This window comes from Eurypyga helias, unplaced genomic scaffold, assembly GCF_000690775.1.
Source record: "Eurypyga helias isolate BGI_N326 unplaced genomic scaffold, ASM69077v1 scaffold24523, whole genome shotgun sequence".
Lineage (NCBI taxonomy): Eukaryota > Metazoa > Chordata > Aves > Eurypygiformes > Eurypygidae > Eurypyga > Eurypyga helias.
Window position 1 is genome coordinate 2,437 of NW_010243423.1, and position 13,864 is coordinate 16,300.

The following is a 13,864-nucleotide window of genomic DNA, read 5'->3' on the forward strand; positions in this document are numbered from 1 at the left end:
CGCTTGCATTTTATTAACAAATTATTGTAGAATTCCATTTAATTATCCAAGTGAACTGTTCAGCCCATGTGAGAGTTAGTTTGTCAGCCTCCTGAGCCAAGAACTTTTACTTTCTTGTCTGTATGGGACTGTCCATGCTAAAGATCAATCAGAAATCGTTCATATCGCCTCACTTCCAGTCCTTAATAGTTTGTAAATACAGTGTAATGTCAAGAATATTTTGTGTTTTTTCTGGTTTTAACTATTAAAGAAATGTTTTGCGAGATACATGTTCTTTCAAAATAACTTCACTTCCCTTGTCTAACATACAAATCTTTACCTGCTTATTTCGACACTGTACACAGACGGTTACATTAATCCTTTGATACCTATTGAGCAGAAGTAATGAATGAAGTAGCAAATTTCTCCTTCTGATTTGCTGCAGGGTATTTACAACAGGAAAAGCTTCTGGCTACCTGCCGTGAATTTATTTTGGAAAGCGCAGATTTGAAAGAGTATGCGGAGCACTGCACGGAGGATGGGTTTATTCCAGCCTGCTTGCTGGTGAGTTTGTATTTGCCAAGCAGAAAGTTAAGTTGTCTTGCACCCCTGGAGAAGAAAATTGAAATTTCTCAGTGTAACAATTACTTCTCAAATGCTGCTTGAAATGTTTAGTTAAATCATCCCTTCTGGTTTTTGGTGGGGTTTTTTGCATCCTGTGGTATTAATAGTTATTTGGTTTCTAGTGTTTAATCTTACTAAGAAACGTGTAAGCATAAAATGTGCAAATGGGTTTCAGCATATTACATTTGTTCTGTTTTATAGCTTTTAGGTTGATTTATGGAAGGGTGTTGCAAGGGTTTTATTGATTTCGGGGCTGCTTTTATAATTTATTGGAGATACTTTTCTGTCCTAGACACCACAGCCAGTAATGTTCTGTTTCAAGTACATGTTAAATATTTAGATGAGGTCCCTCAGCTTTAGCTAAGGCTACCAAATTTTGCTGACAAAAACTGTGATTCAGTTCAGGTTCCTGTTTGGTCAGTATCATCTGCTTTGTCCCAGGTGAAATGTGGAACTTTGGGTGTACATAAATACACTGTATATTACATAGGTAGATATGTGCATGTAGCTACAGGGAAATTAGATAATTTGAATTTTTAACATACAAAAAATGGTATTTTTACTATAGTATGCAAACTACAGGGTATAGGTATTGCTATGTATCAGCATTTTAGTGTTTATATGTGCATCTTCCTGTTTTCCATTTCATTCTTCTAATATATCAGTTAATATGACCTGGGTTTTTGTCTACAGTATTCAAAATTTGTGGAAATCTTTTCGGAGATCCGAGGTCTTGATGAACCTATTCAAAACAGAGCATTGAGCTTACTTCATTTACAAGTGTTTCGTCACCTGTATTTTGGGGGTAGGGAATTGATAACCAAGCTATGGCCAGCAAAAATCAGAAAACCCAAATGTTTTATCCAGTTTCTTAAGGCTTTTCATTATCTTCCTTTTTCAGTAGAAACATTTTTCCCGTTTTTCATAGAAAAGGGATAATATGTTAGTGTCTAGGAAAAAAATTCTCGCTGCAGCTCAAAATGCCTGCAATAAAGGGCTGTATTTGTCATACCCTATACAGTTCCCACTAGCAAACAAGACAAGAAGGTACAACAAATGATAGTGGTAACCTTACAACCTTAGGTTTTTTTTGTTTCACCTACAGTAATAGAACAAGTAAATATGATGTGAAAGTGAATTCTCTGTTAAGAGTTTTACTGTAGACAGAAGTTCCCTTCACGTTTGCACCTTACATACGTTGTGCTCCAGGACGGTACATACTCATTACTCTGTTAAAGCTGTTCATCATCTGATTTTTGTGGGTTTATTCCATAGTGACACAGGTGAGTGGAGGGCGGTCGTGCAGCTCTAACTGCTGTACCAGTGTTGTGCAATGGGATCAATCACTTCAGATTTTGTGTTTGTAATGGCATTTTGTTCCACAGCGTGCTCTCTACCTAGTTTGAGACAACTCGGCACCAGCAGCGTACGTTTCCTTGTGTTCAGGGTCAGCGTGGCGTAGCCTTCAAAGAACTGCTTAAATATAATGTGATACAGCAGATGAAGTTATTAGTGAAGACTCTAAGATCAGTATCTTTTTTTCCAGTCCCTGTGTGGAAAAAATTTGACAACTATTCTTAATGAATACGTAGCCATGAAAACAAAAGGTAAGCCTTATTTATCTGTTGTGAACTCTTTGAGGAAGAGGGAATATCTCCATCTATATATGGACTTAGATCAATCTCCCCTCTATGCTAGAAGTTGAAGGTTTCCATATTATGCAGATAACAGCCAGTTAGATCAGCATCTTGTGAGCAATATCAATTGATTATATTGGTTTGTATTTGCCAGCATATATTTTAATTTAAATTTGAGCAGAACTTCTAATGTAGTAAAGTGTAAAGATATAATTAAGTGTGCAAAACATATGGGTTTATACTTGTAGAATTATACTGTTTATTGTTTGTAGTGTGAACGGGAGGGGGAGGTGCTGATCTCTCTCCGTTGACCAGCGATAGGAGACACTGATGTGGAATGAATCTGTGCCGGGGGAAGTTCAGATTGCACGTTAGGAAAAGGTTCCTCACTGAGAGGGTGGTTGGATACTGGAACAGGCTTTGCAGGGAATTCGTTACGGCACCAAGCCAGTCTGAGTTTGAGAAGCATCTGAATGACATTTTTAGTCATATGGTTTTAGGTAGTCCTGCGAGGAGCAGGCAGTTGGACTCGATTATCCGTATAGATCCCTTCCACCTTGAGATATTCTATGAAATAACCAGGAAGTGTCCTATGGTGTGAAATGTTAGAGACAGAGTTAGAGTGTTTCCTGTTTTTAAAAGCAGTTATTGAGCTGGTGAAGCTTGGAATTTTTTGATACGTGTTGTATGATCAGTTTTAGTGGTGCTTGGTTCTAACAGTTGCAATTTAAGACACATAATGCTTGGAACATTGCTGGAATGTTTTCCTTTCACAGTAGGTTTAATAGAGAAGGTAACTAAGACACAAACATGTTTTCTTAAAAATACTATGTGCTTTGCACCTTGAAAAACTTGATACAAGTGATCTGCTTACATCTTTCCATTTGTACTTTAATGTTCTGTGCTTCAAAAATGCCAAGTGTTCTACCTGTTTGCTTGACGTCTTAAAAGAAACCATTGCTTTTAAAGGCCTCTCTGCCAGGTTACAATTTTCAGTAGCACACCAGTGACTTAGGGATATGAATACCATTTCCAGAAGTGAGTTAGGCTAGGTTAGCATGTGTTTGCCCAGGAGTCAACACCGTCTGTATATTGAATTGAAAATTATCATCGTGAATGTCTTTGCCTCAGCTTCATTGAGGCTTCCAAAACTTTAAACTGTATCCATGATGCAGGTGTGTTCATATCAAAGTTCGTAAATTAGGAGTTAGGGCTCTCTAATTAACAGAATATTAAGAAGGCAACTGGACAGCTGAAGTTAGATGATGTTTGAAACAATCTATAATAATTATTTTGCTTGTGATTTTACTTTTTCTCAACATGTATCCTTTTTAGGCATCTAAATGTTTTTTTTAATGGTTTATTTTAGAAACAACAAATGAAGTTCCAGCAATGATGTCATCTCTCTGGAAAAAATTAGACTATACACTTTCTCAGATCAGGTAATAGAGTTTTGAAATCAAGAAAGTAAAATTTCACTCAAAGAGTGACTCAAGTCCCTGTGTTGATCAACTCCCCTTCTCATTGAATGAGTATGGTTTTTACTCTCTGTTGCCTCTGGACGATGGTGAAACAGATGGGTATGTGAGAGTTGATAGCTGAGTAGAGATTTCAAGATTTTAAGGCAGGGCATAAGGAGGGCGTTAGTGTGAGAATGTGGTCTTCCTGTAATAAAACAGTGTGCTGTGGCTCATTTAGAATCCCATACCGTTGTGGTTACTTGATCAAAAATGTAACACTAAGCTTCATCTGAAGGATCTGTGACCATTGTTTGAAAGAATAAAACTGCCAGTTGGTAGATGGAAGCTCTCTGAAGTGATGTGGGGTTGTGGCCACGCTGACATTAACCATGTGGAGGGTGTCCCTGCCCATGGTAGGAGGGGTGGAACTAGATGATCTTTAAGGTCCCTTCCAACCCAAACCGTTCTGTGATTCTGCGATATGATAAATACTGTTCCACTGTGTAGCTGAGTTTTTCCATTGTGCTCCATTTATTTATGTCACCTGCTTTATTTTTTAGGAGCATGCAGAATTCTACAGGATTTTCTGCTAATCAAAGGAGTAAGTAACTGAGCCAATTCCATGGGATCAGGGGGCTTTATGTTCAAATTGCCTGTTGTGGCAAAAAACGGGAGAATGCTGCAGCAATCAGTAACACATCCTCACTCGGAAAGTGATGTCAGATCTCCTGTGGTGTTTTTTTCAGCATGTCTTGTCTTCAGTGTAGTCTTTGGATTACTGTAATGATCAAGAAAGGAATATAAGAAAAGCTGAACTTCTTGTAAGGGGCTTAAATTCTCCATACAGTATTTTCTTCTCTGCTGAAAACTTCTTAGTTTACAGAGTTAAAAGGTTTAAAAACTGCTGCTTCAGTCCTGATGCTGTTGACTTAATCAGTGGTTCATTGAGGAACTGAAAACATAAGCAGTCTAATTATGATGCAGTTTTGTTTCTGTAGAAGGCGAATACCAAAATGTATTACAATCTTGAAAATATTATTTTCTTACGCATACAAACATAAACCAAAGCAAAATATGAAAAGATACTTGTTCTCTCTGGAATTGTTTCTTACATTAAAAAAACTACCAAATGAACTCTCAGGTAGTTATTTTATTTTAAAAATAAACTTTTTTCCCTGAAGTATTTCTACTGAGTAATGTGTGTGAGAAAAGAGAATGTGAAATATGGGTAGTGACTGCTCTTGGATCTGAGGTTCGCTGGATTGGGTGGTGTTCTGTTGTTTAAATTTGCCAGATTTAGTGTGATAAATAAATGCGGACTTCCATTGGTTTAGCTATTTCAGTTGAGGTCAGTAATGTGAGTGGTATAGTATGTAGTGAAATATCATTTTGCTGTCATTTATTGCTGTACATACGTAGGCAGTGATACAAGCATGGTTATAGTGTCTGTGTAAGTTGGCTGTACTTCTCAAATTATTTTTGTTCAAATCTTTACGTAACACAGATGACACAGATGGGTGTTGCTTCCTTTTGAGTTTCACAAAAGCACCAAAAAGTTTCAGTGGAGCATCCTTAATTAGGTCTTGGAAAATCAGCAACTTTTTAAAATTTATTTTATCGTATGTTTTCATTTTGCCTTTATTATCTCCAGCACGTACAAGAAGTGGAATTGTAGAAATGAAAAGGCAGAGAATGCTTCAGCAATCAGCTCCTGCAAACTCAGGACTGTTGTCAGTAGCCCATCACTCAGGGCTACAGAATTCCGCTGCTGTTGTATCTCCCCAAGTTATTCACAGGCCAGCAATAAACCAAAGCATGTCACAGGCGAGACTGAATACGTTGTTTGTGCACCAGTCACAAGCCCAAGAAAACAAGCTCAGCAGTAAGTTGGACACTTCTTCAAGCCTTTCTTTCTGTGAAAAATCTATGGATGTAGATGGAAGTTTTCTAAAATCAGGGCTAATCATCTTCCACAAAAAAAAATTCAGTGAAGCCATGCTTTGTTCCCTTAGCTCTCAAACTGGTGCAGGTGATTAAAATAAAAGGAGTGCCCAGTAGAGAAATTACTTTTGCACATTTGGGGCTAATGTGAGATCAGAAGTGCATCAATTTGTCATTATTCTGTTCTGTGTTTCACCCAAAACACTTGTTTTAGCAGATAGGGATGATCCACATCAAGTGGATGTTTTCTTCAGGATATATTTAAAAGGAGTGGTTCTCATTTACATAATAATACCAAATTATTTTTGTATGAATTCCCTGGATTTGATTGGAATGTAGTAAGTAATGTAGAGATTTCTGTGTCATGGATTTAACAGTGTCATGGAAAAAGATTCTGACATGGTGATCTTTTTCCTTCATAAAGCAGGAGATTTCATACACATCCAAGTTCCAGCATCACAAGAACGAAAGCTTCATTCAAATTTGCTTTCTCCAGGAAGACGAAAAAGGTAAACATGGTTTGGTTTGGTTTTTGGTTGGTTTGTTTTTTTGTTTTCAGACCGTGTAGAGGTATGCGGTGTTTTCACCTCTGGTGTAACTTTTCTTAGGCGGTGGAGTGTTTCACATTAGATCCACCGAGAGTGGCCCGTGTGGAAAGTCAGAGAACTTAACAGACTGACAGGGGGCTACTTGTGCTTCTTTACTGCGTATAGCTGCTCTTTACATTATCCCAGTATTAGACGTAGGCAGATAATCTTGGAGCCTGAAATTTAGTATTCCATCCAAAATTCCTTCCAAAAATCAACTATGAAAATTCTCAATATTTATATAAATGTGCTGGGGGTTTTTTCCTGGTTTTAACTTAGAAAAACTATTGGCTTCAGTAAGTTTTTGTCAGCAAAAATTTTCATGTTTGCCCTAAAAGTGGTGCAAAAAACTGTTCTTACACAAGTTTTGCATTTTTTATTCTTTGGTTCCATTGGTCTGTCTGTGTTCCATTTGTTATCTTTATCCCTGGCTAAATCCCAGTTGGTGGGTTTGCTTACCAGTTTTCCGCATCCTTACTGATTTATACCTTTTCCAAGCCCTCTCTATTCCTGCATGGGTTTTTTTGTATATAAGTGATTTCCATGGCACTACTGATTGATGATTACAGAAAAAACTACACTGTGATTGAATTTAAAAGCATTAAATTTCCTATTCATCATCCAAATTCCTATGCAACCTAACATTTGTTTGCTTCTTTGCCAATAGCTGCTCCTTGAGAGATCTTTATTTTCAGTGGTGGTGCCCAAATCTTTTTATTGAGTGGCAGTTAATTAGAACCTGTACCACCAGTTAAAGTAACGCGTACTGGAGGGGGGAAAAAAATACTTAAGAGCGGGCATGGAATCAATTTGCCATTGTGCTGTTTACCCTCAGTCTGTATGGTTGTTTGTAACTTTTGTGGAATCAGACATACTATATGCATACGTCATAACGGAACAGGTATCAGCTTTTATTCTATTTCCAGTATATGGTTTATTTTCTGTTGATTAAAAACTTTCGTTTGCTAAGAAGGAAGAGAAACACTTGATTTATTGACCAGTAGGTCTATTGTTTGCTGTGTTCTCTCAAAATACATCATAAATTTCCTGGAATGCTTCAGTGAATCTCAGAAGAGGAAAAGCGTTGCAACATCTGGGCCTCTGTCGGCAACTAGAAGCTCTCAAGACCCTGATGAAGTAATAATAGAAAAAGCAAGTGAGCCACTTGAGGAATTCATAGATGGTAACTTCCCGGTGAGTATATACTTACAGAAGGTGTTTATGTTTAAGAAACAAATTCAGACTAAGGAGAACTGATCTCTTGCATGTTGTCTGTCCTGGGTATTACAGAAGTTAACTCTAGAAGATAAATGTATTTGGTTGTATTTGAACTCTCTTGTGTGTGCTCAGCGAGTGAGGATGGCATGGCTATGTAGAGGGTTTTTTTCTTCCACTTGATTTATTTGCTTTGCTAAGATACCTGTAAGCTGTCAGAATACAGTAATTCTTTAAAGAATGGAAGCCGGAAGGCACAGTAATCCTTGCTGTACTTTAGGAGAGTAGAAGTACAGGAATGTTTTGGGATGATTGACCAGCTTCACAGATTTCCTAGCACAAAGGGAAGAAAAGTTAATAAAGCAATGGGAGAAGGACCTTCCACCACGGGTGTAAGCATATTGTCTGGTGGGTATGGCAGTGCTGGGTTGATGGTTGGACTGGATGATCTTATAGGTCATTTCCAACCTTTGTGTTTCTGTGATTTTCATAGCAACGCCATCCAACCACAGATTGGCTGTCTCTCTGTTAGAGTGTTCTCTGTGTTTGATTTGACTTTTATTTTCCTAGCAGTGAGTTGGAAATTCATGTTCCTTTTCTAACTGCTAAAAATAGAAACCTGACCACTTTAAAACTCTGTTTTCCAGCAACTAGTTATTGAAAATGCCAGAGAAAAAATCTTGAGCAACAAATCTCTTCAGGAGAAGCTTGCTGAGAACATTAACAAAATCCTGGGCAGGTAATAAAAGGAACCTCTAAACTTCATACGTGTTCTTCTTTGATTGATTTCTGGGTTCTGAGCTAACAGCTAATGTGTTTCAGTGACGGCAATGTCGCTCAGGCCCCTAAACAGACAGAGAGTGGTCCCACGGAGCAGGAGACTTCCATTGATGAAATCCTTGGACTTCAGGTAGGTGTGGATTGCCCTGTTAAGTTTTTTTTTTTTTGAAGACCAGGCACATGAGAGTGATCATTTATGGGTACTATGCTGAGCCTCTGTCTACTGCCTGGTATCTGAGATTGCTCTCCTCTCTCTCCTTTCTTTTTATGTGTTCTGCAGTACAGGCAGGCCTGTCTGCTGACTGGCTCCTGCCCGGGGCAGTTCCACAGCATAGGAATTAACTCTTACCTTGCTGGATGGTGGTTGGCGGGTGCGAAGAGCTGAACTGGCAGGATCCTAGTATTTTGCTGGGGGTTAGTTTTGAGCCAGTTCAGCACTTTGAATTCATTCCCAGTGCCTGTACAAGGCAGCATAAGCAGGGAGCAGGGTCAGAAGCTGTGGGAGTAGGACAGCTGCTGGCAGTGGTTAGCTGTTAACGTTACCTGCAGACTGAGGTCTGAGTACATTGTCCCATGTCACTGGATCTCTGCTACCAGTAACTGGGTACCAGCTGCTGACTTGGGATCTGACCAGTAGCCTTGTAAAAGAAAAAACAAATTTAAAATATCTTGTGGTGTCCAACCAAACACATTTAGTCTGATTTGACTTTCTCATTTGCTGTAAGATACGCGTGAATTGTCTAGTATAGCAGGAGAAATTGTCTTTGGAGCCTAAAGCAGGCTGCTTTTTCTTCAAATTTAATATTTCCTTGCTTTTGGAGGAAATGTACGCTCTGTTTCTACAGAGTAAACTTGTAGTGTTCTCCCTTCATTCTCCTACAGCTGGCAGTCAGAGTTGTAAGGAGCTCTTAATGAGGGAATTCAGTTAGAACAGTTAGTCAGTTAGTCAGTTAGAAGGAGCTCTTAATGAGGGAATTCAGTCTTCACATCCCTCATGAGAAGGGCTGGAGAGCAGAGGCAGCTGCCCATTTACAAAATAGAGGTGTCCTTTTTGAAAGATACTCTTCTGTCATTTGGTGATTTTTTAGGTCAATTTTTGTCAAAATACAGAGCTGAAAAGCTGTATTCCATTTTTTCTGAGAACAAAATCAGAGCAGGTTGTTGGTTCAGTTAGAGTAGCGGAGACAAAGTAATCAAGCCTATCACATGGGATATTCACCCTTACAACCACCATATCGAAAGCTGTAGAGCGCATAGGGGATTTCCAGGAAGTCAGGAGAAGCTTTGTATTTGAACATTTGGGTAAGTACTGAGTGCTCTGCTCGTTTTCTTTCTGGACTGCCACCGAACAGGTCAGCTTGAAAGAGGAACCTAAGAGCAGTGTCCTGTGTAGCTCTGCCTTCCACCCGCCTTCCACAGCACGGTTTGGGGGGCATGTTATTGATGAATGGAATGAAATAAAACTTCCCTTTGCTTAGCACCAGATTCTAGATATATGCCAAACCTAGAAATTAGGGTTACTTGGGGGATGTTTTTACCAGTGATTGGCTAGTGCAGGCTCACAGCGTTCACACCATCTGCATAAGCTTCCAGCGTCACCCAAGATTTAGTCTTCCTTAAACAGCAATGCTGGCCATTATGTGGAGAACACTCCAATATACACGTGCAGGGTGAGACGTCTGACAAAGATGTTTGGGGTTTGGGGGGACTTTATTTCTATGGGTTCAATCACTAATATTTTTTACCAGACATTAGATTTGTGGCAGAAATGTTTCCAGTGTTGGTCTTTATGTTTCTGTGCTGAGCAGAAGTAACAAATAAAAACAATCTGAAAAGAAAACTTATGTCTTTTGCTTCTAAGTTATCATAGAATCATAGAATCATGGAATGGTCTGGGTTGGCAGGGACCTTAAGGATCATCTAGTTCCAACCCCCCTGCCATGGGCAGGGACACCTTCCACTAGACCAGGTTGCTCAAAGCCTCATCCAGCCTGGCCTTGAACACTTCCAGGGATGGGGCATCCACAGCTTCTCTGGGCAACCTGTTCCAGTGCTTCACCACCCTCTCTGTGAAGAATTTCTTCTTGATATCTAATCTAAACCTCCCCGCTTTCAATTTAAAACCGTTACCCCTTGTCCTATCACTATAGGCCCTTGTCAAAAGTCCTTGTAAAAAGTTATGAAAGTAAGTGTTTGACGGTTCTGTGTATCTTGTCTTTTCTCAGGGTGAAATTCATATGTCAGAAGAGGCTATACAGGACATTCTAGAACAGACGGAATCAGATCCAGCTTTCCAGGCACTCTTTGACTTGTTTGATTATGGTAAGGTATATTGCGCTCCACTGTACCGTTACTCTGCAGCATCATGAATGATGAGTTTTCCAAAGTATGGCTTGAGGAAGCGAAGGTAATCTCAGCCGGTTGCTTCTGCGAGAGAAAGGGACTGCGTGTCTCAATTCAGAATTAGATTTTTATGTATTTTTTTTTATACGTGACTGTATATAAACTACAGCATCTTCTTGTGGCTGAAATTCTGGTTTTGTGCTGGCTCAGTGATTGTTTCCTTGCTGTTACTTTAGACTCTTCTGGTCTAAAGGATGATAGTTCATACTTGGTTTTCAATGCTGTGGTAAATTTTTCCTATTTGTCTGATCAGGGGTATCCTCTATAAAATATAAAGACTTTTTTTGTGCTATTTCTGGACTTGTAATGAATATAGACAAATAGTTCTGAGCTTAGGTTGGCATTTCTTGCATTTCAAATCTCCATGCTTCATTTAAAATTGTAACAATCAGATTTGTGTGTAAAATGACATAATTAATCATTCTTCATGCTTTATTTGAAAATAGGAAAGAACAAAGTAAACAAGAACTTACCTGCTGGTATTTCTGGTCAGAGTGGAGTAGAAAATGCAATCCTGGTGGATGAGGGTAACCTGGAAACACTTGAAAGTTCGTTAGGAACAGAAGAAACTACTAGGTGTAAGTTGTTTGTTTGTTTTTCATTAAGATCTCTCTTAATCTGTTCACTTTTCATTACGAAAATATTTTCATAAATGCATCCGTTTCAAAATCTTTATTTTCAGTGGTAACATCCAATCTGACATTTGCATTGCATGAACATAAGGATACACCTCGTCTGTTAGGACGTTTCAGCCTATTAAATGTAACAGTAGCCCATCAGTGTACTTAGGCCTTGTACTTAATAAGCTCCTAAACGAAATGACAATATCTGCAAATCTGCTCATTTGAAAGAGAGATACTTCGCAGTATTCATTGTGGGACACATAAAGATGGTGTTTTACATCCAACCATATTACTCTTCTCTCTCTATTCTGTAATGTGGTGGTTAATTAATACACAAAGCCAGTGTTACTCTGGTCTAAAGGTATGTGCGGTCTGTCTACCCCGTTCTTAACAATGTCTGTCAGTAGCAGATACTTAGTGGAAGTATGTGAGGAATAGAGGCAAGAGGTTTTTATCCTGGGATTGGTTTTGTGCTTCTGGATATATGGTTCAGTAACTGGAGCTGTTTGTTTATTATGTGTACGCTTACTATTTGCCAGATTGCCTGAGGTATATAACCACAGGTTTCCTACTCTTTCCACTCAGCCTGAAAGTAGGGATGAGTACCATTATTCCCACGGTTTCATGTGAAACAGTTTTCCTTTGAACAGATAAGTTGTTTCTAAAATGCTGTAAAAGGATCATCTGCTCTAATGACTATGGCACTAATTTATTCTGTGTTTTACAGGTGATGATACTCGGGAATCACTCTCCTGTAAAGGTTTTCAGTTAGAAGCAGCATCGTGTGCCTTGAAGACCAGCGTTAACGATGATGATGTGGCTAAGAAAAACACAACCGACGAACAGTTACAGGGAAGCTGTAGGCCACGGAAGCAGACTGAAGTACTTAAAACCCTTACCCCTGAACACGTGGGAGAGCTCGAAATCGCGTTTGACTCTGTGCCTGGCTTGACTGAACCTAACAAGAGCCAGAGTTCTGATAGCAAGTGTAATGAGCACTGCGGAGATCCTTACGATAAAAAAGAGTCGTCTGCATTGGTATCTGCAAGTGAAAGAACTAGGGAAATGGAAAAAGACCCACTAAGTTGTAGTGCACAAAGCAGTCCTAGTTTACAATATGTTCATTCTGGCAGTCCACAGGTTTCTTTGATTTCCTTGGCGGAAGGCACTACAGCCAGTGAAAACAAAACGCTTTCTGGAAGTAAATGTCACTTATCACCAGATACATCGCTGCCTGAAAACACACTTACTCAAAGCCCTTCTGACAGGAGCTCCGGGCACAGTGTGCTGCTGAGAAAAACCAGTTCCTCAATTTCCAGCCCATCAGGAGATGCAGGGAAAGATCAGGCTGTAACAAACGACCCTGCTGCCTCACCTGGTATTTTACAGGAGAGCTCCGGACAGCACTCCAACCCTCAGGAGCAGAGTCTGCAGTCGGACTGTGCTGCAGGATCTGCGGTGAGGGTGTCACATCTTGACAAAACAGAGCTGCAGCTTGAAGTTGTTGATACTTCCAACGAAGCATATGCAAACGATCAGCGTGCGCTTGCTAAGCCTGGTGCGAAAGATTTCAACCTTCCTCCAGGACTGTCAGACTCGGAGGGAGCACAGGGAGAAATGCAAGAACCTTCCTCTTCTACAAGACTAGATGCTGATAATATGTATTTCTCTTCCAGTGATGATGCATGTACAGAAATCTCTGTAGTATCCACTGAAAATAATCTTACTACCTCTGAAATATGCCACTCTCCTCTCCCAGAAACTGCATCCTCAACAGATGAGTCGGGCACTGAGGCCAAAAGTATAACTGGTGTATCTTCTAGTAGTCAGCCAATGGATGTTGATCCTTCTAACATAATGTCCCTCAAGATCATCATCAGCGACGATCCATTTATGTCATCAGACACGGAGTTAAATAATGCTGTTTCCAGCATCACAGGAGAAAATTTGCCAACTATAATATTGTCATCTCCAGCCAAATCCCCAACCAAAACTGCAGGCCTGTCCAAATGTCTTTCTTCAGAAGACACAGAAAAAAATGTGGATTCAGCTTTGGCAGAGCAGAACCTCCTTGTGCTTAGACCTAAGGATCCTGTGGTCACCTCAGTTAACACGCAGAGTGAAGACTGCGCTGTTGTGTCAGTTGGAGGTACAACTAATCTTTCCAAGGAAGGGGGATTCATACAGTTGATGCCAGCAACAAGCACAGCTTTTGGGAATTCAAACAACCTTTATATAGCCACCTGTGTGACTGATCCAGCTACCTTGGGTACAGCTGTAACACCATCAAATGTAGTTGTATTGCCTGGCAATTCAATGCCACTTGCTGCCCAAGCTCCAGCTGTACAACCGTTACGGACTCCTCCTAGATCCAACAATGCGTTTGCAGCAAACCAGACTGTCTCCCCAAACTTCCCACAAGGTAATCTCTGGAATGACTGGAAATGTGATGTTTATATAGCATTTTTATTCTTTTTTTTTTTTAAGTACATTAGAAGTAAATAATTTTTAAACAATTCTCTATCTACCCCTTGAAACTAGCCAAGAGTTAATGTATTTTTGACTATAATAGTTGCTACTAAAAATGTCTGGCACGACATCCTTGTCTCGAAACT

The 13,864-nt window shown here is 39.6% G+C and overlaps 1 protein-coding gene across 1 annotated transcript; it reads left to right on the plus strand.

Annotated features, from left to right (window-relative positions):
- Nucleotides 1-424: 424 nt before the first annotated feature.
- NPAT (nuclear protein, ataxia-telangiectasia locus) lies at nt 425-13,671 on the plus strand (the record flags this gene model as incomplete). Its single annotated transcript, XM_010149421.1, has 12 exons — nt 425-543; nt 2,150-2,210; nt 3,610-3,682; nt 4,261-4,301; nt 5,352-5,579; nt 6,066-6,150; nt 7,290-7,380; nt 8,091-8,182; nt 8,266-8,353; nt 10,449-10,545; nt 11,073-11,204; nt 11,977-13,671. Coding segments are annotated over 12 exons (2,802 nt in total), but the record flags the coding sequence as incomplete, so codon positions are not given.
- Between the last annotated feature and the right edge of the window lie 193 nt (nt 13,672-13,864).